The sequence below is a fragment of the Taeniopygia guttata genome, chromosome 2, assembly GCF_048771995.1.
Source record: "Taeniopygia guttata chromosome 2, bTaeGut7.mat, whole genome shotgun sequence".
Lineage (NCBI taxonomy): Eukaryota > Metazoa > Chordata > Aves > Passeriformes > Estrildidae > Taeniopygia > Taeniopygia guttata.
Genome location: NC_133026.1, coordinates 20,498,422 through 20,522,263, shown reverse-complemented (window position 1 = coordinate 20,522,263; position 23,842 = coordinate 20,498,422). Strand labels below are relative to the sequence as shown.

Below are 23,842 nucleotides of genomic sequence, written 5' to 3'. Positions count from 1 at the left end.
AGCCATTGCATCTTCAGTATATCCTAAAATATGAAAAGAAAAAGAACTACTAACAAAAGAACTCATAAATATTCTCTCTCAGTTTCAATCTCCTTCAATGTTTTTGGAAAGAGTTTTCACACTTCTCCTGTGAGAAAATTCTTAAATTTTACTTGAATATGTTTACATTCTACATTGAAAAAGTCCTCTTTATTACCTTTTCAGCCTGTGTACAAAAATCAAATAGTTCACTGATTCCTCTATTAAATAGATTAGAAAATATTTTGAGTATAATACATCAGTTGAAAGATAAAATATTCTATACCATAAACTATATGTTGTACTCTCTAAATGTGTAGAATAAGAGGATTAGAGAATGGTTTGGGTAGAAAGGAACATTTAAAGATCATCTAGTCCAGCCTCTCTGCCATGATATCATGGATTCAACTAGCTTGCTCAAAGTACCATCATGGATTCAACTAGCTTGCTCAAAGTACCATCTAACCTTACCTTGAACACTTTCAATGATGAACAATTTCTCAGGGCAACCTGTTCCATCAACATTGTCAAAAATTCCTTCATTATATCCAAAAATATACTCGCTTTTATTTTTAAACTATTATCCCTTGTTGTGTCACTACAAGCCCTGGTAAAAAGTCTTCCTCCAAATTTCTTAGAAGTTCTTTTAATTTATTGAAAAGCCATGATAAGGTCTCTTCTCTCCAGGCTAAACAAACCCAGCTCTTTCAGCCATTCTTCACAGGAGGGGTGTTTCAGCCCTCTGATGAATTTTCTTGCCTCCTCTGGACTTCCTCCCTGCCTTTCTTGTACTGGGGACCCCACAGCTGAATGCAGCACTCTGAGCATTCTCCCCAGAGAAGGGCTGAGGGTCAGAATCCCCTCCCTTGCCCTGAAGGCCACGCTGCTTTGGAGGCAGCCCAGGACACGTTTGGCTTTCTGTGCTGTGAGTGCACATGGCCAGGTCATATCCAGCTTTTCATCCATGAGCACCCTGAAGTCCTTCTCTGCAGCGCTTCTCTCAATCCATTCATCCCCCAGTCCATATTGATATTGTGAATTTCCATGACCCAGGGATAGGACCTGGTACTTGACCATGTTGAACTTAATGTGGTTGGCATGGGCCCACTCCTCAAGCCTGTCAGATGCCCTCTGGAAGTACAAGGACTTCCTGTCATGCTCAGCTCTCAGTTCTCCTAACCATAAATTGTTTGTCCAGTAGAAGTAATAGGGCATGTTAATGTGAAAAACCAGGTCTGAGATTCCACTTCTTTCCAGTCAGCTACCTCTCCTTTTGTTTGCCATACTTCAAGTGCTGCCTGTTGCTGTGGTGTCAAAGACAGCTAAATTACATCTTGGCATGATGCTATCAGTAGAAACAGAAACAAATTATATATATTGCACAATGATTTTCTGTGAACTATGCATAAACACACTTCAGCAGGCATACAGCTGCACTTCCAAGCCTTATACTAAAAGCAGAGATAGACAATTGATTAGTACTGACTATGAATAATGTTCAGCAGAGCCATATATAAGCATGATATTTCTACATGCTTTTCAGAGCTAGAGGAATAAATTTGAACTTGTTGTTTTTGAAGCCTGACTTAACATTGGCTAAAGAACTGAAATCAGATCAGTCTGAAAAATGCACAAGATATTATGTTAAAAAGATGGTATTTGCAATGATTGCATTTTAATGTATTTTGATAAATGAGAACATGTTTTTTACACTGTGAAATTCACACTTGTTAATTTTATGGAAGAGAAAATATACACTGGGAAGATATCTTTCATTTTAGAAAACTGATTTTTGGTTTTGTGACCTTTTCTGCAACCTTATCTATTTAATATTTTATAGTTCTGAAAAACCAAGTTTCATGTTTGTTATCAATGGTAGCAGAGTAATTTTGTTTTCTGTTGTAAAAAAATTCTCCAAACCTAAATATGTCAAAACTCTAAAACTAAACTGACCAATGTAAGATGACCTGTTTATCAGGTTTAGCATAACCACTGCAACTAAAATGCTGAGACTTGTTAAAACTTATACTAGGAAAAAGGAGAAGGCTTAACAAGAATTCAGATCTCAAGTTTTGAGGAGTGTTTTCTCTTGCTGTGAACTTCCAATGTCTCTCTCTGTCACTTTTACCTAGGTCTGACTCGCACACTGAGTTCAGCTCTCTGGTTTGGTCTCAACAGTTTGAATTTCAACAGTGGATGGCAATGGGTTGGTGGTGCTCCTTTTCGGTACTTAAACTGGGTGCCAGGTAAGGTTAAATGCATTGCTACTCATTTCAAGAGGCAAAAATTTGGTCACTGTGTAACAAATATCTTTTCTAGTGCTTTATTTGCCTGCAATTATTGAGCTTGTTATGACACTTAAAGATTCTGATTGTGATTATGAGCACTGTGGCCCTTATGATAGAGATATGCCCCAGGCCTAATTTATTATTCATAATGTAAATGGTAGGCTCAAAATCCATAGGAAAGTTTTAAGTCATCTTTTGACACTTCATTTGCATATCTTCCTAATTTATTTTATTCTGAATACAGAAGAAGTCTTGTAAAAGTCTTCATTTGTGAGATTAGAGTGATCAGTGGTGGGGTTTTTTTGTTTTACTTTGTTTGTTTGTTTTTCCCTTTTCTTCAAATTCCTTTCCAATTTTTTTTTTTTTTTTTTCTTCAATAATACCTTTTCATTTTCATTTGGGATTAACCTACCCTCAGCAGAAACACCTTTCAAACCAAACATCTGAGGCTAGACTACTTTGACAAAAGCCCAGCTACTCCACAGCTGTGGCTGCAGTGTTGAACTCTGGTGCCATCATTAAAATGTTTCTGTGCAATGTGTGCACATGGTGAAGGGCTGCATCTCTGGTTGGCTATTCAGACTGCCTGTGTAAGAGTGTTTTTTTGCAGGACCCTTGTCTTGTTCCTACTGGCTATTCAGGGAGCTTTTGGAGACTAATTTAAAGTAGGTGTCTGAAGTTCTGCCGTGTAAACGCTCTTTATCTTCACTGAGCATTTAATCATCAGTAACTATAAGTGCATGCTCCAGTATATCACCCAGGGCCTTCCTTGTATAGATAAGGCCAAAAGCACGTTTTAGGTGGACAAACTTCTTGAGCAGGCAAGCTCTGAAGAGTGAATTGAACTGCTTTATAAATAGCTCTCCAGTGGAGGCTATGGAGAGGCAGGCAAACAGGCAAACAGATGAACTGCAAGTTGCTGTGGAGGTATTTGTAGGTCTTTCATCCAAGTGCACTGATGAGAATCTGCACACAAGGAGGAGTGGGGGAAACACAGTTGTGAGATGGAGCCAAAGCAGCAAGAGGAGCTGTTCATGGTTGTTAAAACTGCAGACAGCTCTCAGTTGTACTGTAAAGAATTAAATAGTTAAGATGGGTTTTGATGTAACAAAAATGGACTCCATTTATCCTTAACTCCTTACATTTCTTAATTTCATTCAAAGATAATGCTCTTCTCTTACACATACAACATACTTTATACTTGTGCTATCTCCTTCATGATTTTATGTTGGCTCAGACTCCCTCTGGCTCATCCCCATTACAGTGGATGTTTAAAAACTGCTTTTCCATTAACACATTTTAAGGGAATTTGTGAAAACTGTATGTTCTTCCATCTCACTAGCTCTAAATAAATAAATATTTTAAAAAATTGAACTGTAATTTTTCCCGTGGGAAGAAGGTAGAACACAACTGCAAATATAAGACTATATTTAATCTAAAGTAATGAAATCATAATGATATAAGAAAATTTCAGTGAACAATCTTGGTCTCTAAAATAATGTCCTGTTGTGTTTGTTCTGTGTAGCAACAATGCTTGTTATGTAATATAGTGGTGTATGGACAGAAATTAAAGAAAAAACATGCTAAGTTTGATAATGCTACATTAGGTTTAGAAAAGTTCACCTGGTTTATTGCTGCAATTTTGTCTGTTCTACAGGTTCTACTTTTCTTCTAAGTGTTTTTGTTAGTGTTAATGTTAACCAACTATAATAAAAAATATATAATTATTCTGATATTGCCATGTTGTTTACACAAATGAGCAAGATGTCCACATCAGCAAAATAATTACTTATTTTTTTTTCTTATACTGAGTACAGAATTTGACTAGCTTACAGAACAGTTTTTTTACCTGAAGACTGTCCTCTGGAGCTTAGACGCTCTCCATTTAGAAAAAGAAAAATCCCAAAGAAAATAAACACATACACTATAATGCTTTCTACTGGGACTTGGAACATGTAAAGAGGCTGTTAAATTATGAATTTGCAACTTGTGGCTGCTGTGGAAAAATTATCTCTTAAAGGAATGAACTTCCCCCTTCAGGCTAAAGGACTGTTGAGTATCACAGTTGTCTATGTGTTAATGCATTTTAAGGTTGAAGTGTGGACCAGAACGGAATGTAAGAGTTGGGAGGGTAACAACGTTATGCTTATAGTCTGTTGTTATGAGATTTGTGGTGTAAGTTTTTAGTTTTGTTTTTTTTTTTTTTTTTGTTTTGTTTTTAAGGCCATCCTTCTCCAGAACCTGGAAAAATCTGTGGTGCATTGAATCCTGGCAAAGGTGCTAAGTGGGAGAACTGGGAATGTGATAAGAAACTTGGCTATATTTGTAAACGAGGAAATGCTACTTTAGAGTCTTTCATTATTCCTAAAGGTAGGTTAGATAATAAACCCTCGGCAAAACCTTAATGACCAATGTTTTTATCTGTAACTGTAATAGGTGTTATTGCATGTGGTTAAACCAAGCAAAGGACTCTGTAGACTGTGGTTTGACCAAGATTTTCTCTAAAAGTAAACAGTGTGTACTCCTTTTTTGCTCTGGCCTCCTTACTTCCTGTGTAATAATCTTCAATCTTCTTGAGAACTCCATAATTCTGCAATTTAAGTCTTTTCCAAAATCAAGCAGAACTGTCAGATTCTGATTATAAAATAATAAAAAAGGAATTTAATGTTTTTAAAATGATGTAGTTGTCTGAAGCCCCATGTGCACAATGAAAATAATCCACTTCTTCCTGTAATTTTTACTAGTTATGAGTTGGTGCAAGTCAATGGTAGAATAGAAGAATGCTTTAAAATTCTTTTGAATTAGATATTTTGAATGTATTTACATGTCCTATAAATATAGAAATATAAAAATATGTATTTGCATACATACAAAAACATATATAATTCTTTATGAAATTATTTAAACTATATAGGTACATACACTTTTTTAGAAGAATTTAACTCTGGAACTTGCCTCATGTACTTAAAAAAGACAGAAGAGGGATAAGATTTATTTTGACCTCTTTCCTTATTATTTCTCTGTGTACTATAAACTTCTTGTAACTTACTGCTTCGTTTCATCATTCCTTTTTTCTGTTCTTTCTGAGTTCCTTTCTTTTTCCAGGTCATAACTGTATCTCTTAAATCCACTGATGCTATTTTGTATAGGCTTTAGAAGCAGAAGGCTATACTGGAACTAATTTCCAGTTCATTTATTAATATGCATCACTACTTGCAAAGCAGGTGTTTTGGAAAACCAGTGCTTGATATTTGGCTTAAAAAACAGTTGAAGTTTTTAAATATTTTTTCTGCTTTTGCCAATATAGAATCAGTCCTGTTAAAACACTTAGGACAGAGAATTCTGCCTCATTTTTTTTGCTTTGTTGCTAAGAGAAAAAAACACTAGAATGAGCTAGTGTCTTGTTAATTAGATATTGAAATACATATTAATTAATTAAATTGATGATTTGGTATTGAAATCAAGTACATTCATTGCCTTAGCTGAGAAAGACTTCAATGCATGTAAAAATTATTTCTTAATTTAAGATGTAAAGTTTTGTTAGTTTTTGTATACGGGTGATACCCAAATAGTTTCATTTATATCGGTTGTTTTGCTCAGCTTTTGAGGTTTCATATATCAGTTCTGAAATACTGATGCCTATAAATGTACTATCAGTCTATCAATTTAAGACAGGCTGCTATACTATTTATATTTCAATTCAGTTTTTTTTTTTTTTTTTTTTTTTTTTTTTTTGGAGGGAGGTGTGTGTCTAATGGTCATTACTCTCTTGTGCATTTGGCTTTTGTTCCTTACCCCCACCTCCACCCTCTAGTTTACCAGCAATTTCAAAGAAGAGAAAAAAGTTTTCAACTAAACAGAAATTGCTGAGTAAACACTGTGACAGATAAACCGGAGATTGGCAGTAGTTCACTTAATATTTTCCAAAATGTCCCACAGGGGGAAGTAATAAAAGGAGTAAGCATAGAATCATGCAAGGTGTTAGGTGCCCTCAGCTTCTAAAGGTGTAAAGGAAAACTCATGGCAGATTATGTTTTTCTGAGTTAAGAAGTAAATTAATTGCAAAGTCATACATGTACTTAGTTGTTCACCTGACATTAAACACAAAGAAAAGCCTTTGAAATTTTAACCCTAGAAGTTATAATTGTGCAAAACAGAGCAGTATGTGGGACAGAGGAACATTTTACAACAGAATGTAATCATGCTTGTGTTCAAAACAACATGGGAAATAATCTTTACAGAATATTTGTTTTCATTACAGATGGATTTTCACAAAGCAACCATCCGCAGAATTGTTTTAGGTTTTTGTTTTATGCTTCTCATAACAAAATATTTTTTTCCAGCAGGGGGCCACATCATGTCGTACATAAAAATATCTTTGGGCTACAGAGCATTTGTTCTGTAACCCAGCAAAGTATATTAATAGAAATGTATTAATTTCAAATTCAAAATAATGAAAGGAAAGGCTGTCTATCTACCTTCACAAAGTGACTGCCAATGTAGATTTCATCCCAAGCCAACAAAGCGTGGTGATCCCAAAGTACTGTTTACAAATGTTTCTTTAAATATTCAGTTAGGAGAAATAAATGCTCTTACTGTTATTGCTGAAATGCTGTGTATCTCTGTCTTATCAGACCACACAGGATAGGTCTAAGAGAAATTTGAATGTCCGAATCATGAGACGGACTTCAGCTAGTGCTTTCACCCTTTTAGGCACACAAGTCAAACAGTGTTAGATTTTACACACTTCAGAAATTCAAGCTTACAAGAAAGTCAGCTTCACAAGAGTACTTGCTCTCTGAGGAATTCTACAGTTACAGGCCAATAAATTTATCAGCTTGACATTTGGAATAATATTGTTTGAATGTTAATGTAATATTATCTTTTACTTTTTATTTGTGATAATTTGCATTGCTTTTTTTGTTTAAATGAAGTGATGTTCAGGGAGTAGTACTTGTTTCCATTAGGAGGAAAAAGTAAACTGGATGGCTTTGAGTTGTCTAGTAGTCAGTAGTCTCTTTAAAAGTAGAATGGGGAAACACAGAGTTAATTTTTGCTGAGTAGCTGAAATGAAGAACTGAAGAGTTTCTTGTACTAAGAAATTCCCAGCAATGTAACTCAATAAGACTGACACCAAAAAAACTAGACCATCAACAGCTTTTTTTTTTTTTCTAATTATTATTAATTTTTTTATTTTTTATTTTTGTGGCCTGTAACAAGTTCCTTCTTGTTACTGGGTGCACAAGCAAAAGTTTTTCTGTCCTGGCATAGCTGCTTTAGTGTTTAGTGAGTATTATTGTCACAGTCTGCATCCACTTGAAAAAGAGATGCTCATGGACTCACTGGGACAAATACCTTTGTGACTCTCTGTGGCTGCATCTGAACTGCTGATTTCTGTTCCATGCAGTGTTTGTAGTTTAGAGAAGGGTATGGTGAGTGTTCTTTGATTTATGGCAAAGCACTGTAAAATGCATGTGCTCAGAGCTGAGACCAGCTATAAAGCAGATTAGGTGGCTCTCTGATCATCAGACTAATTTCTACAACAGCGTTTGTCACCTCTGTGCTCACTTGTTTCTCCCAATGTCACCAGTACATCCAGTTTGTTTTCCTGGGGTTCCCCCACCCTCCATTTCAGCTTTTCCTCTCCTTTGGCAAACTTGAGAAGTCTCTGAGCAAACACTGAGCCCTTTGTCCTGGGGAAAAAAGTTTAGTTTTACTACAACTTTGTGAGAACATGCTAGCACTTTTTAGACTGGGTCTGAAAGAGCAGATACTGTTTATAATAGAAACGTGTGTTGTGACGCTCAGTATCTATTAATTATCAGTGTCATCCACTTGAAACAGGATACGTGCCTGCAACAAGGGTCTGATTGATCATGAGTTTGGGTGCCTGTTTAAACATTTCTATGGGATACATCAAACTGCTAAACACATTGCTCCTTCTTCTGATATATACACGTTTTTTTGCCAGCAGAATTTCTGAAAACCTGCTGTCCTTGTTCTACTCTATATATTGGTGCTTGCAAAACCCATCTGCTGATTATAAATAAAGAGCTGCAAGAATCATAATTTGTTTCTAAAACAGCAATACTCTGTTTTTTATATGTTTGGGTGATACTCCTCCCAAGGTTGAATTGTTTGTTGAACAGTAATGTGTTTGTTGGCAATACCCTGGTGTTTGTCTACTGAGTTTCTGAAAGAAAGTTGTAAGAAAAAATTTTTTATTTTGACAACATAATTTTCTTGGTTAAGCTTCTGAAAAGGATTTCTAAATGTAGTTGTCTTATTTAGGTTCTCTTAGGACTATGTAGAATCAGTTATTTCTTTCAGTAGTCTAGCAGATGGGCTAATCCATAAAGTGCCTAAATATTTTTTGAAAAATAATTACTCTCATAAATATGTATTGTAAAGTCAGGTTCTTAACATATGGCACGGGGGTTAAAGAGAGGTGCTGACATCAGTGTAGAAAAATTATAAAGCACCACTCTGCAGACCTTACATTTTAATGTGCATATAGACATGTGTATAAAAGACAATTGTCTTTGTCTTTTCTCAAATGGCAAGCACTTGTTTGCAACTGTGGTATTTTTTAAATGTGGAAGTTTCAGCTTTCAGTTATTTATACAGATTTTTATCACTGCACACATTTTTCATCTCTGCTGTTCTTTGTGAATATATAATTAAATTTTTTGTTAAATATTTTCTGATGTGATGTTTAGTCTTTAGTAAAGAACAGAATTCTGAAACTCTTCATGGCAATTTTTCTTTTCAGAGACTAATGTGCCTATTAGGTGCCCTGACCAATGGATGTCATATGCTGGTCACTGTTATATAATTCATAGGGACTCCAAAATATGGAAAGATGCCTTAACATCTTGCAGGAAAGAGGATGGAGATCTGGCAAGCATCCATAATGTTGAAGAATACAGCTTTGTTATTTCTCAACTTGGGTACCGTGAGTATTTTTTCACAATAACATATCTATTTATACTAAGTAGAGAAGGTGTTTTGAATGTGTCTTACCTGTTAATAAAATGGGGTGCAGAAGGAGTTAAATTTTAAATTTAAAAAATCAGAGGAAGAAAAAACACAGACTAGGATATAATAATATCCTATAATTGTCCTGACCACAGAGCACAAAAGGACTTAAGTTTTAAATTAAAAAATCAGAGAAAACAAAACACAGAATAGGAGCACAAAACCCAAACAGGTTTTACTGCTACAAAAAAGTTTTGGTCAGTGATGCAAATTGCATTATCTCCAAACTCCTGTTTCTTAGGGTCTGCTTCTCCTTTCTTCTTTTACATAGGTTAAAGTAATTTAAAACTTTCTCATAAGATAAAAGTATTTTACAATATATCTTCAAAAATAAATGGGGATAAGCAAAGTCTGCTCATCCAAGACAGTTTGGGAAGATCTCTGTCCTATTAACACTGCCATGTCCTTATGTTTCAAGTCATGCTGGTTGTGTTTCTCCTGAAAAAAGAATCCATCTGTCCAGTACATGGATTCAGATGTGCCCCATATCAAATACAGTATTTATGTGCTTGGTTTGTGAGCACATATTTGAGCTGCTGCAAGGCAAGTTAGTCTGCAGGTGCAAGATGTGTTCATTAGGACGTAGCCATGCTGACTCTGAGGCAATTTCATGGTTGCTATTGCTTTACATGAACTTGCTCTTGCATGGAGGAGCAGTTAACTGCTTTTTGATGGAAAAAGCAGGTTCACACCTACATGTGCTTCTTTGAAGTGACTGATCTTATGTGTGCTTTCAGTGCCAGGTAAAGATGAGTTAGTTTATCCTTCACTTAAAGCGTAGCTATGTGCTTTGAGCAGCAGCATAGCAGGAGTCCTGGAGTGGAAATCATAACACAGCTGATATGCTTTACTTTTGTATCCTAGCTACTTCCACAGCAACTTGTGCCTATCTTCACATTCCTAAAAAAGTGACTTGTTCGTTCATGAAACTTTTACTCTTTCAAAAGATAATCTTAGGAAAGGTGGGACCTCTTGATGAGACTTTAGGACATTTGATAGAAGTTAGGTTCTTAAGGAAATGAGTTATATTATCACCTTACATATTCAAAGTAGGTATTTCATAGTTTGATACCTCCTCCAAAGACCTTTTCTGAACTGACTGCTGTTCTGTTTTTGTAAAATTGAGTGTTTTTGAAAGGCAAATAATCCTGAAGAAAATCAGGCTTCTCACAAATGACACACTAGCTGCAACAGACTATTTTGAAAGCATTCTTTTCAGAGGAGTAAAACTGGAACAACTAAAGAAGCCTTTTACGACAATTTATGACTGTGTCAGATTACCCTTGTTCACCACTGAGAGGAGAACACCGTGTATTGCAGTGCCTAGAAAAATCTTGTCTGCATCAGACCACTGCTGTACAGAAAGAACAAAAGTCTATCTTTGTGCCAAACAATTCACAGTCCCATGATAAAACAAAGGAAGAAAGGGTACAATGAGATGAATATTGTCATGGTAGCTGAGCTTTTATTGGCATGACCCACAAAGGAGAACTTTAGAGAGGAACATGAAGAATAAAGATGTGCATTCTGGATGTTTACACGGAAGTCCAGCATGTGATATGGCATAAATGTGGTCCAGTGCATGACTGAGAATGGGAAGCAGCTTTACAAAACGCTGGAAAAAAACTCTCCTGGTATTTAGTCATACAGTTCTATAGAAAAAAAAGCAGCAGTTCTTCTAGCAAGGAAAAAAAAAATGTTAAGTGGGAAGAGACTCCACAGATTTACATGGCTTATTTAAATAGCTTTGACATAGTTATTTTGTTGAAGGATGTTGTTTATTGTTCATATTACTGTGGTGTGAGCCCACCACTGTAGGAGCTCTGAACATGGACAATGCCTCTCATGTGCTAAGTGCTCAGTAAACACAGACAGAAAGATTTTAAGAGGTACCTGAACAAAAAATAAATTAAGGAGCATGGTGGCAGTGGGCAAGGAGGAAATGAGAGCATGATGAGCAGTAGAATTGGAACAGCTTTCAATGTGTTAGCAGAAGAGAGCTTAAACAAGGGTGCTGAAATATAATTTTGGGGGGTTTCTGAGCAAAACCTCAGTCTGCAAGAAAGGGTAAAGGTGTATGAAAATGGAGCCTGAGAACCTGTGAATTTGAGGGCTTAGGGGTAGAGAAATGGTAAGAAATTATGGATGAGCTATGAGGGCTGATCACACTTAGGTGTAATGAAGGCAGGAGAGTCAAGGGAGGCAAGGAGAAAGGACAGAGAATTGACTCTGTCATTCAAGTGACTGGCTGGAAGGGTGATGCTTGCAGTATCTTGGTTGGCCAGAATGGGAAACCTTCCAGAAACAGATAGTGTGAAGTAAATTTCTTGAGCAGTCCTGCAGTTTCATTCAAGCCAAAAGCCAACAGCTAACTCCTTTAACTGTAAAGTGAAAAAAATCCAACAACCACATTAATGTCACTTTACTCTGAAATGAAACAAAATATAGAAACACATATAATGGAAAAACTTGCAAGTACTCTGGTTTTCAGATCTAAAAGACATCACTGGGTGTCTTGGCATTAGAAAAGAGGACATTTCTTTCTTCATGATACTGGATGTAGGAGGAAGGGGAATATAATATTTTATTTAGGTGTTTATTCATATATTGTTAAAAGTTTTGAAAAGGAAAAGAACTTAAACGTAGTTGTGTTGCAATATAATTCAGCAGAGGGAGTATTTTGGTTGTATTCTATGAAGGTGAACACCCTTATTTTATTGCCATTTTGGTGAGTGGCCTTTCCTGATGACTGGAGTGGGTATATGAGAATCAGTCTATGAGGCTGAGGCAATCACTCTATGAGGCTGAGAACTCTAATTTCCTGGCTGCCTTTTCAACTTCCTGAGAATAAAATTTTTTCTTTTCCACAAAGAAGAAATTTCACATTATGTGACAGGGTTGTTAATTATATGTTTTAGAGCCATCTGATGAGCTGTGGATTGGGTTGAATGACCTCAAGGTTCAGATGTATTTTGAATGGAGTGATGGAACACCTGTCACCTACACTAAATGGCTTCGTGGAGAACCCACTCATGCAAACAACAGGCAAGAGGACTGTGTCGTTATGAAGGGAAAGGTAAACTCACATAGCTATTGACTAAATTGTCTTGTAATTTCATTTGTCATTTGGGCTTTTTCTATGCAAGAGCAAGTAAGAAATATTTTTTTAAATGGGGATATTACTGCTTCAAGCAGCCTATTTTAGTGTCAGAAATTAATTTTTGGAGGAAGGATCTCTGTTTGAGATTGCAAGGAAATTTCATTGTCTTCCCTGAGAAGCAGACAAATAGTGGCAACTGCCCCCCAGGATCCACATTCCTGGGTTTCAATTTGTGCGTGTGGTCTTTTAAAAGAATCTTATAATTATACCAGGAAGCAGACAAACATGTAAATGAGTTTCTTCAGGATGCTACAAAGACATTTTTTTGCATGTTTGGCTTTTTTATGTTTTGACTGAGTATGGGATTCACCTTAAAAATTTGCACTAGCAATCTTTATTGATGCTAGAGAAAAATACTCTCTTTAGAAGGAAATACAAGTCTTAATTTTATTTTTCTAGGGAAAGTTATATATCTTGGATCTAGGTGGTTTAATTGCACTGCACATGAAGAGCTGTGAGAAAAGTAGTAGAGTATTTAGCAGTGGCATTAGTGAAAGCCTTTCCAGAGTGAGTGACTGTATATCTACAATTTAAAGGCTGCTTTGAAAGGACTGTCTTCTGGAATGTGGCAATGATCATATAAAACACCTAGGAGTATTTTAGGAACAGAGATAATACCAGGCATAAAAGTCAGTCTGTATTTTTCCTTTTTGTGATAATTAAAACTTACCACTTCCTTCACAGTTAGCCTATTTTATCAAGAGGAAAAAAAGTGTGTATATATACCAAAGGTATTTTCTTATTTCACAAAATTAACAGTGCCTAACTGTAAGTTGACCTTCTTAGTTGGTTGACATTTACCTGCCTAAGTACATTTATGTTTCCATTGTTGCTATTTTTGGGTTGATCAGTCCTTGGTGGAAGCCATCTGAATCTATCATTCATTATTATGGAACAAAGCCTGGCCCTGTCTGTAACACCACCTTTTTCAAGGAAGTGTTTGGGTTTAGTTAGCAAGAAAGTGAGACAGCAGAGATACATTTGCAAAAGGCAGCTCATAAGACATGGTAAGAAGAAACTAGAAATTACTGCATGAATGTCTCACAGAAGATAGTTATGGAAAGGCAGCAAATGATCTTCCTGCAACTAGAGACCTGTTGCAACATAGATCACAGCGTATGTCACAGTTGAGATAGCCAGAGAGCATTGCCATACAATATCAGAAGGCTTCAGCCCACACACAAAAATGCCTTACATCTTCAGAAGGCTTCAGACATCTGCCCATACACAGTAACATCATATTAGAAGGCTTCAGGCATCTGCCCTTTTTGTTCTTTAGCCCAAGCTTTTATACCCCTGATTGTTCAAGCACTGCACCTGTGCCCTGTGCTCCCTTTGGTGGCTGCTCAGTGCAGCTGGGCACTCCCTGTCTCCTTCTCTTCACCACGGCTCACCTGCTTTTCACTGCTGTGCCCACTGGGGATGAGGCTCCACTGCAGCCCCACTCCCAACTACCACAAACTGTGTACCTATAGGGACCCACAGCTTCTGAGTAGCTTTTCCCGTGTTGAAGAAGTCTGAAGGTTTTGCAAAGCTGATTTCTCCCAGTCTGAGAAGGTCAGAGATTTGGGTGATTATTTGAAGGGTCTGCCAGCCTTATGGGAAAGACAGGGTAGGGATGATGTGACAGCCACCAATGGACTTGTCTTTCAGTAAGCACAGGACAGACACAAGGTGAACCTCCAAGGCTTTGTTGTAGTAGACAGAAGTGTTGAGCTTTGGCAAAGTTGTAGTAGACAGAAGTGTTGAGCTTTGGCAGAGTTTTTGCTGGAAGCAGGGTTTGTTGAGTGTCTTGAGAACTTGGAATATTGTGGCACAAGTGTCTGTGTATTACCATGATGATTATTTTACATTTTTGGGACGGAGGGGAGTTTGAAAGAATAATACAAATTAAAAAAAAAAAAAAAAAAAAAAAAAAAAAAGAATTTGCCATCAGCTACTATGAAATTACACCTGTAAAGGTGTAGTCTTCAAGGCACAGGTGAATGGTGCACAAGTTTCCCTTTGTCTTTTAATAAATTAGTTGATCTGTTCAGCCAAAATGTACATAAAATAGTTTGGGAACATGGTGTGATGTTCCTTACTTTCAGTACAACTCCCACTGAATGTCATTGTTTCTTCTGAGAACCTGCAGTCTGAGGAATAAGAGTATTAATTGTATTAATTCTAACTTTGACAAAGAACTTTTTGCATCTTCAAAGTCTTGCGTAAGCATTAACTAAAGAATGCAGTCTTCTGGTGTTGTCTTTTGCTCTTAGAGCTGTATTTCTCTGGGGATAGCTGATATCTCCCTTTCCTCCTATATACTTATTAAATCAGCAGTCTTTGTAAAGGTGGTATATTGGGGTCACTCTCAAGGGATTGCTTTTCAGAAGGGTAGACAATCAAATAAAGTGTAAGTCAATGGTAAATCACCTCCAGAAGAAGGGAAAAGGAATAAGATGTTGGAATTAAGTGTTGAACTAAGATGAAGGATTTTCTCCATTGAAAGCTAGCAAAAAATTATTCAATACTTAGAAGCATAAGCCAGTTTTTTTTTTTTTTTGAGATTAAAGCCCAGTTCACTGAAGTTGTCTTTGTGTGTTCAGGATGGATTTTGGGCAGACCATTCTTGTGAAAAGAAAATCGGCTACATCTGTAAAAGGAAACCTATGTCAGATGCTCCTACAGAAGAGGAAACTATTGATATGGGCTGCCAGAGAGTAAGTGCAGAAAAAGCTGTCTGATCTGAATAGGCTGTTAAGAATGATAAAAAAGAGAAACTGTCACCTAGGTGGCAGAAAAAACCATGAAAAATAGGTTCTGCTCCATTGTAAACAGAAGAGTTTGCCTTCTAATTTCTATGGCAGAATGACTAAATAGGACTAAATCCAATCTATGACTGTCTTTGGCTCTTAATACTCACTCACTTTCTTTTTCCAGAACTTAAACCAAATCTCAAACCTATTATCCCTGCAGCAGACCACTTATCCTTGATTGCAATTCAATCTTCGCTAAAGAGTTTGCCTGTACCATCAGCTACACTTCAGCTCTGGCTACAGTTTTCTACAAAATTGTTCATAGAAGGAAGGGTGTCCTTTCTAAATACTGTTCTCAGGGCTTTGCTGTTGTCTTTGGCAGTGCTTTCTACTTTGAATAACTTATTACCACTGGCCAAATAAAATCAATCTATTGTGCTTCTTCTGAATTGTCAGCAGATCTATTTTTATTTGCTTGCTTTCTAATGATGTAACATCTAGTAATTACAAAAAGCTACTGAAATTTATTATGTCATAGGAAATCTTATTATTTGTTTTCCTTGAAGAAATTGCCTTTTCTTCCAAGTCTGCTTTACGAGAAAGTCTCTGATGATTATTCCCAGTATTTGTAAAGAGTACTTGGACTTGTTACAAGTGTTGGAGGAAATAAATGCTTATGGGTGTTACCATTGCATACAGAGCTAAGTGCATGCTTGTAGAAAAAAAAAACTCTCAAAAGTGAGAAAGAAAAACCATCAGAAGAAATTTTTTGTGAACTATGGCTGTTCACAGCAACTTTCTCTTGACAGTATGTCCCTGAGAAAATGATATTTGAATGACAAAACTTTGGGAGTGAGTTTTAATGGTAGCTAAGAATAAACAAACTTGTTTAAGGTGTCATTCCCTTTCTGAAAATTCAAGCTGAAGTCTGCTTTTCAAGACTGTCCTCGCAATTTCATTATGCCTATGCACTGGTTATAATCCTTTTCTGGGCACAAAAGTTGCACTGCAAAGCCTCTCATCCCTTTGTGAATGGAATACATTGATTGAAAATTCATTAGATATGAAAAATTATTTTATGAAACAAAATTCTAAAAAGCTTTGATCCTGCCTGCTTCCACTCTTTTTCAGTTATATTGTTTCTTTGTCTAGTGTTTAGGTAACGGTGGACAAATCCGTTTTCTGTTTTGTTGGTTCCCTTTCCTACATGTGATCACATTTATTTTGACAGGGCTGGAAAAGACATGGTTTTTATTGTTACTTCATTGGAAATACATTTCTAACATTTCCTCAAGCAAATCAAACCTGTGGAAGTCATCAGGCTTTTTTAGCAACAGTTGAAGACAGGTATGTAAATGTCTCCTTTTCCGAGGGTCAAATGGGGATTCGACTTGTAGCATCACCTGCATATCAGAATAAAGACTCTGACTGGACAAATGTCTAGCTTCAGAGGACAGCTATCTGTCGATACAGAAATTCACAAAGTTTTTACATGTAAATTCAAATCCAGGAATCTGGTTTAGACTGAAAGTAGGTAATGGCTGTGAAATCACTTTGATACAGGTGGTTTTGTCAAATAAAAAGTAGAACTGTATCTTGTGGTGGCTTACACCACAAGAATATGGAATCCAGTTTTGATTATTAAATGGCTCTGAATTCCTTCCAAAATGTAGTACAAATGAACAAGAGGATATAATTTTACTATCTTGTCTTTGAATTGAGGTACTTTTAAAAACTTAAGTGAGAAATCAAATTATGTAAAGCACTTGGTACCTGAAAATCTGTCACAATGTAGATGTGTGCAAAATTTCTGGAGAGGAGGTGCACATTACTCTATGTGAAATACAGAAAAATTAAAAAGTTTAAGAAACAAAATATTTTTCTTGCAGATGACTTGATGCTTTACACAATCTTATTTATTTCTATATAATCAAAATTTTTATGTTCTACTGTGAAAGCTCCAGCTGTCATGAATAACTCTATAAGCATAGCACTGCAGCTGCCATCAAAATGTTTTAACATTAACGTGGCCTTCTGACTACACCTTGTTAGGAGGAGGCTTTTTTAATTTGCTCTGATTTCTTAGGAGCTGATTCTTTAAACATCGGTGAACTATGACAGGCTTTACCTCTACATAGGTTTCTTTGCTAAATATAACTTGTCTTGCCCAATAGTTGGATCTAATTTACAGTGTTCCTCAGGTTTATAATTTAGTATCATACTACTTTAGCCTCTACTTTCTGTAACTTCAGTAATGCTGAGATTCCTTTTTCAGATTTGGATTTGTCTGAAGCAAGAAGTAATAAAAACAAGAGTACTAGAAACTCACAAAATAGGTGGTATGAAACATAAGGCATGTCAGGTTTCTCCATTACCAAGAATTTCCTGTCAGTCCATGATAAGGCCATCTCATTCACTGGGGCATCTGAGAAGAAAGCAAAATACTCTCATATCGAAGCTTACAAAATATCTATTATTTAATGTTTTTGTTATATTCTTTGCTGAATAAAATCCATTCAAGCTATGATTTCAAGAAGGTGCAGCTGTAATTCTGAGAAAATAATAAAACTTTGGCAACTTTAAAAAATAAATTTAACAGTATTAATTTGTTGACTGGTTTTTTTTAAACAGATATGAACAAGCCTATTTGACCAGCCTGGTTGGGCTGAAAAAAGAAAGATACTTTTGGATTGGACTTTCAGACATAGAAGAAAAGGGAACATTCAAGTGGTGTAATGGTGAATCTGTCTTATTTACACACTGGAATTCTGAAATGCCTGGTAGGTATGACTCTGCGCTGTTTCACGGGTCCAAGGCCTGAATTAAATTGCTCACTGCTTGAAGATTTTTCCTTTGCACTCTCTTGATGACATAATGGCCATTGGCTTTCAAATACATCAGACTGCTCTCCCCAAGAATCCAGTGTGGCTGCTAAGTTCCTGCCTAGTGCTGAAATGAGTTTTTAGTATGAGTTTGGGAAGAAACTTTTCATTGAGATCAAGTTTCTGATTTTCAACTGTTCTGCTGCTCTGGAGAAGCAATCTTGGCAGGCCTAGTGATCCTCCTTGCAAGTCCTGCCTGTTGAGCCAAATCTCATGGCACACTCGTTCACTGCACATTCTGAGTGTGTGGGATATCAGCATACATGAAGCCTCTCTGAGTCCTAGAGAAAATGGGATTGTAAGATAGGACAAGAGGGCCAAAATATAACAATGGGAGGTCATTTAATCTGACATTATCACATCAGAAAGGGGGTAGTTATTGGTGCTCAAAGTTCTGGTACATTGCATATGCCTTTCAGGAGGTCCTCTGATTCTGTTTAAGTTCAGTACCTAATTGCTGATTTGAATAATGTGAAGTGGTAAGGCTATGTAGGCTTATATATACCCAGTTAGTTCTTGAAAATTTTAAGTCAATTTTGAAAAAAATGAGAAACAAGCTCTAACCATATTCACTTTTAGGGGAGAATTTCTTGGATCTAAGATTATGATCTAGCTAGAGTCAGTCACTGCAGGCGATTTGGTGTGAGGCATAATTCAGCATTTCAGAGTGGATGAGCTACAGATTTATTATTGCCTTTTTTTTTTTTTTCTTCATGTATTAGAATCATAGAATCATAGAATGGTTTATGTTAAAGGAACATTTCAAGATCAACTAGTCCCCACCCGCTGCCATGGACACCTTTCACTAGACCAGGTTGCTCAAATTCAAGTCCAACCTGATCTTGATATCTTTCATGAATAGGGCATCCACAACTTGTCCAGGCAATCTGTTCCACTTACTCACTACATTTATAATAAAAAAAAATTCATTTCTTATGCCCAATCTGAATCTACCTTGTTTCATTTTAAAATTATTGTCACTTGTTCTGTCACTATAAGCTCTGGTAAAGTCTTTCTTCACCTTAGATATTTCTTCACTCTTTAGATATTGAGTCTTCTGTTCTCCAGGCTGAACAACTCCACTACCTAAGTGTCTCTTTGTAGGAGAGGTGTTCCAGCCTTCTGATAATTTCTGTGGTCCTCCTGAAGACATTAGAAATGTTTTTGACTCTGTACAACAACTTTGTTTCTGCCAGGATAGAATATGAAAATTTCTAACTTCTTATAACACCCTAAATGGCATTTGTGTACATTCCTGTTTACAATCAGGAAGAAAGCCAGGCTGTGTTGCCATGAGGACTGGAATAGCAGGGGGATTATGGGATGTAATAAAATGTGAAGAAAAGGCAAAGTTCATATGCAAAGTGTGGGCAGAAGGAGTGACACTTCCACCTGTTCCCACAACAACTCCTATTCCCCGGTGTCCAGAAGGCTGGAACTCAAACAATCATATTCGCTTCTGTTTCAAAGTAAGTATGTCGGTTATTTCTGCATTAAGGTTGTTTCTATTTGCTTCACATACATGTGATTAGCTCAGTTTGCCAGAGCATAGTGCTTATAATGCCAAGGTTTCAGGTTTGATCCCTTTATGGGCCATTCGCTTAAGAGTTGGACTTGATGATCCCTGTGGGTCTCTTACAACTAAGAATATTCTGTGATCCCAATAAAAATTGGGACACATATGTGTGTCCTATTGTTTCATAATCTTTTTTCCAGATTATATGTAGAAGTCTTCTTCCTTTCTACTGAAATGCTCATGGTTTTGTTTATTCTCTTAAAGACTAATCTTCAGGTTTGACCTTTTTTTCTTAAATTCCAGTTCAGATAATTTTGTGGTCTGGTGGTTGTCTTGCAGTAGACACTCCTATCAGCGATGCAGTGTGTAACTTGACTTATAGAGTTGATTCCAAGCCTGTGTTTCACAGAGGAGAACACTCCTAAGCCCTGTACTCAGTTTCTGTAATCCCCAGAGAGTATAATTGTAAATCGATTCCTTCTGGGTAACTGATATTTCTTGATCTTGTGCTCTATGGTCTGTTTTGTCTGATGCCAAGATGGTCTCTTTAGCCTTTCTCCAGAGCAGAGCACAAGAAGACGTGGCTGGAATCACAGGAGTTCTGCCGATCCATAGGAGGAGACCTGGCCTCCATCAACAGCAAAGAGGAGCAGTACGTGATCTGGCGCTCCATCACGTGAGTGTCCGCGGGGTCCCTTCCATCAGCCTCCGGAGCTTTCTGAAACATTTCTGCTTAGGTGGTTATGCATTTGCTTCTGCACAAGGCAGTCTGCAATCCCTATCTGTGTCTGTGTCCAAAACACAGCAAAAGAGTAAAGCTGATGAAGTAGTTGTATGACTAGCAGCAATGACCTCAAAAGCTGGTGCCGAGATGGCATGGGCAAGATATCTGGTTAAGGCAACATCTATCATCTGAAGTAAAGCTATTTACTGTGGAGTTGTTGATATTATAAAATTACTACAGATGCCAGTCGTTTTCACGTAAGTGTACAAAAATGGTAACAGTTGATTAAATCTGGATAATATGCTGATTTTTTTGGTCAATTTTATGAACTAATAAAAAAGTAGAGGCAACTTCAGATTTTTTTTTTTCTTACATGAGCAAGATAAATAAGGTTAGTAAGTCCCTGAACTGCAAAAAACAAGGGTGAGATTTCTAAATAATATGAAAAGCTAACGCATGCAATATGACCAGAACAAACCAGGCTCAAGGTTCTTGTACATCCCTGGCTAACCAAGAAGCAAGACTGAAACAACATGGCCCTGCAAAATAGTATAACCATACTAGAACCCTAGTTGTGTGTTTACAGTAAGGAAGAAGTCTCAGATGCTTCATTACCACAAACTGACTGAAGATATACATATTAATCAGTAAAATGTGCCTACTTGCAGACAAGGATTAGTTGAAGGTGATATTTTTAAAATGTGATTCAACTGCACAAAGTAACTCTCCGTTTGAAAGCTGTAAGTGCCTTTACAGGGAAAATGAGGAGTTGAGAAATGGAGCAACAGTAGCCAGTGAACCATTATACAAAGATATTAAGCCACTTTATATAAAGGAGTTGTATCTGGTAATTTTCTTGATATGTATTTCAATCTGAGTTAATGCATAATGATAACAGCTAGAAGCAGCTGCATTTTAATTTATTTCCACCTTGGTTTATATTGTTTTTAACAGCATTAAGTTATCCTTAGAGAATTCTTAACTGTAGTAAATGACAGATTGTTAAAAATGTTGTAATGCCCTTATTAGTATTTTTTTTTTTTTTAGAAACAATGGCTTTTACCATCAGAATTTCTGGATAGGTTTATATTATTTGAATCCTGATGATGGCTTTGCTTGGAGTGATGGATCTCCAGTGAGTATTTTAATTTTCCACAGCTTTATTTTGCATTCCCTGTGCTTCTGATTTATGTGTAGTGTATATGTTTTTGTGTATTTTTTATGCTTAATCATAACCCTCTGTATTGTGCACTCTTTAAGAAAGCTAATGAATAGCAATTTCATGGCTTGATATTTTTTGGCTAAAATATACTGATTTTTGATAAAGAGATACACATTGAATCAACAAGGAAACTAAATGCATGCAGACTAAAAGGATATTTCTATGAATGTGAGGATTTTTTTTTGTGTAAAATAGTCCTTCTTGAGTTGTTCTTTTCTTTGCTCATCATCTTCAATGGCTTACATTCCATGGAGTTGAAAACACTTTTTTAATATCAGTTTGACTTACTTAAACTAAGGTATAAAACTGTAGAAATGAAAGTGATTTTGGAGATGTAGGTGTACTTGATACAAGGTTGCTCAAGATATATTGATGGGGATTTACGATACCTGAAACTGCATTTTATATAGGAAAATTAGAATAGCAGTAATAGTTCTTCTAAGGTAAATGTCAACATTTTTATTGCGTCTGAATAATATCCTATTCTACTCATTTTGTATATTTAATTAGTTTAATATCAAGATGTAGCATGCCCCAGCATTGTTGTTAAATGTAATTTAAAAATTTAGGTCCCATGAAAAATGTTTGTATTCTTCCAAGTGTGCACAAAACCAATTTTTACTTAAACTGCAATCCATTTGCAATCTGAAAAAGTTTGAAATTTCAGCATTTGCACAGGGGGATTCTCATTTCCTCCTAAGTTTTTAACCTGACAACAGGAACAATTTATAGGTCTGTGCTTTGATGCTGTCTCCTCCCTCTCTCCCTTACTTTATTTTCATATAACAGAATCTTCACAAAACTTCTTCTGTCATAGGTGAGGTATGAAAACTGGGGCTTTGGAGAACCAAATAATTATCAAGGAGTTGAACTTTGTACAGAGATCAGTGGTGATTCCAGCATGCTTTGGAATGACAGGCACTGTGATTATATGTATGGATGGATTTGCCAAATAAGAAAAGGTACTGCTTACTCCTGTATATTAGTGTAATAAGATTATATTCTCAGTTGATTTTTACCTTAGTTGTAAGAAAAAAAAAAATTCAAAACCTCTTTATAAGAATAGTTCCCTCCTTCACTTGCCTCAGGGGCTGTTTTGTCTGCTAAGAATGTGTAGTTTGAGGATGGAGCCTGGTTTCAAGATACTTTATTTCTATATTCACATGTTGATTACTTGCTAAATTCTCATGAGATATGTGTTTGGATGCTTTTTATTTACTGAAGATATCAAGACTATGTTTATAATTTAGGGAACACTTGAGTTTCACTAGTAGTGCATCTATCTACATTTGAGCTTTTAGAAAGTGCAGCATATTTGAGTGTTTTACTGCATTCTTATGTTGGGATGGAGAGGAGCAAAATAAAGATGTTGCATTAGATTATTGACAATAAATATCAGCTCTGCCTTTTAGTGATAAGAGAATTTCTTAGGCATAGATTGTCTTAATAGATGTCATTACTAGTGAGATTACATTTTAGTACAAAACTAATTGGCAAGCCTAAACTGACAGAGTTTTTCTGTATAATAAATTGTTTTTCTGAGATGCTAATGACATTCAAGATCCCATCTCCATGATGCCATAGCAAAAACAAATGGGAATTCTTTAGTCTAAAGTTTTTCTTTTCATTAAGGACCAGTTAATTTCTTTATCATTTCCAGTGAGATTTTATCTAGGGAAATTTGTAAGATCAAGGTAGAAGTTACTCTCAACTGGAGAAAGATGAAAAGAACCTCACCCTGTGGTGGTTAGGGCACCCCATCAGATGATAACCCAGCCTGGATTCCTCCTGCCTCTGGTTTAAGTCAGAATTCAAATATTGGTGGCCACAGAAAAAGAGGGAGATGCAGATCGAGGACAACTGTCTTTACAGAGTTAATACTTTGGGACATAAGGTTTACTGCTTTCAATGAGTAAAAAAAATTATTTGATTCAGGTAAAGTTCAAAGTATTTATAATACTTTGCATGTACAGCTTCAGGGAACAAGACTACATATTTAAAAGTGAATATTATACCAAAATTAAGATATTTAGGTTATTTAGTTCCTTTTACATTTTGGTACTAAATCCATTGCTAACTGTGAAAGTCAATGTCAGTATTAAAACACGCCTGTCAGTCACAGGAAATATCTTCTCTTCAGACAGAAAGTATACTATAATAATATTTTTTTTTTTGTCACAGGGGCAAGTGTGAAGCCTGAACCAACAGAATCTCCTGTACCCGGTAGGTGTTACTGCTATTGCTCTTTGTTTGCGT

General features: G+C 36.3%; 1 protein-coding gene across 2 annotated transcripts in view; it reads left to right on the top strand.

Moving 5' to 3' along the window:
- Window positions 1-23,842, top strand: part of LOC100222908 (macrophage mannose receptor 1) — a 52,070-nt gene that overhangs the window by 10,572 nt on the left and 17,656 nt on the right. For both annotated transcript variants that reach the window (XM_030264585.4, XM_072925484.1), the window contains exons 5-16: window positions 2,151-2,264; window positions 4,530-4,676; window positions 9,079-9,261; window positions 12,263-12,420; window positions 15,093-15,206; window positions 16,474-16,589; window positions 17,874-18,022; window positions 19,394-19,593; window positions 20,192-20,316; window positions 21,412-21,499; window positions 22,404-22,548; window positions 23,768-23,809. In XM_030264585.4, the coding sequence (XP_030120445.2) occupies window positions 2,151-2,264; window positions 4,530-4,676; window positions 9,079-9,261; window positions 12,263-12,420; window positions 15,093-15,206; window positions 16,474-16,589; window positions 17,874-18,022; window positions 19,394-19,593; window positions 20,192-20,316; window positions 21,412-21,499; window positions 22,404-22,548; window positions 23,768-23,809 (1,581 nt within the window). The remainder of the gene's footprint in view (window positions 1-2,150; window positions 2,265-4,529; window positions 4,677-9,078; window positions 9,262-12,262; window positions 12,421-15,092; window positions 15,207-16,473; window positions 16,590-17,873; window positions 18,023-19,393; window positions 19,594-20,191; window positions 20,317-21,411; window positions 21,500-22,403; window positions 22,549-23,767; window positions 23,810-23,842) is intronic.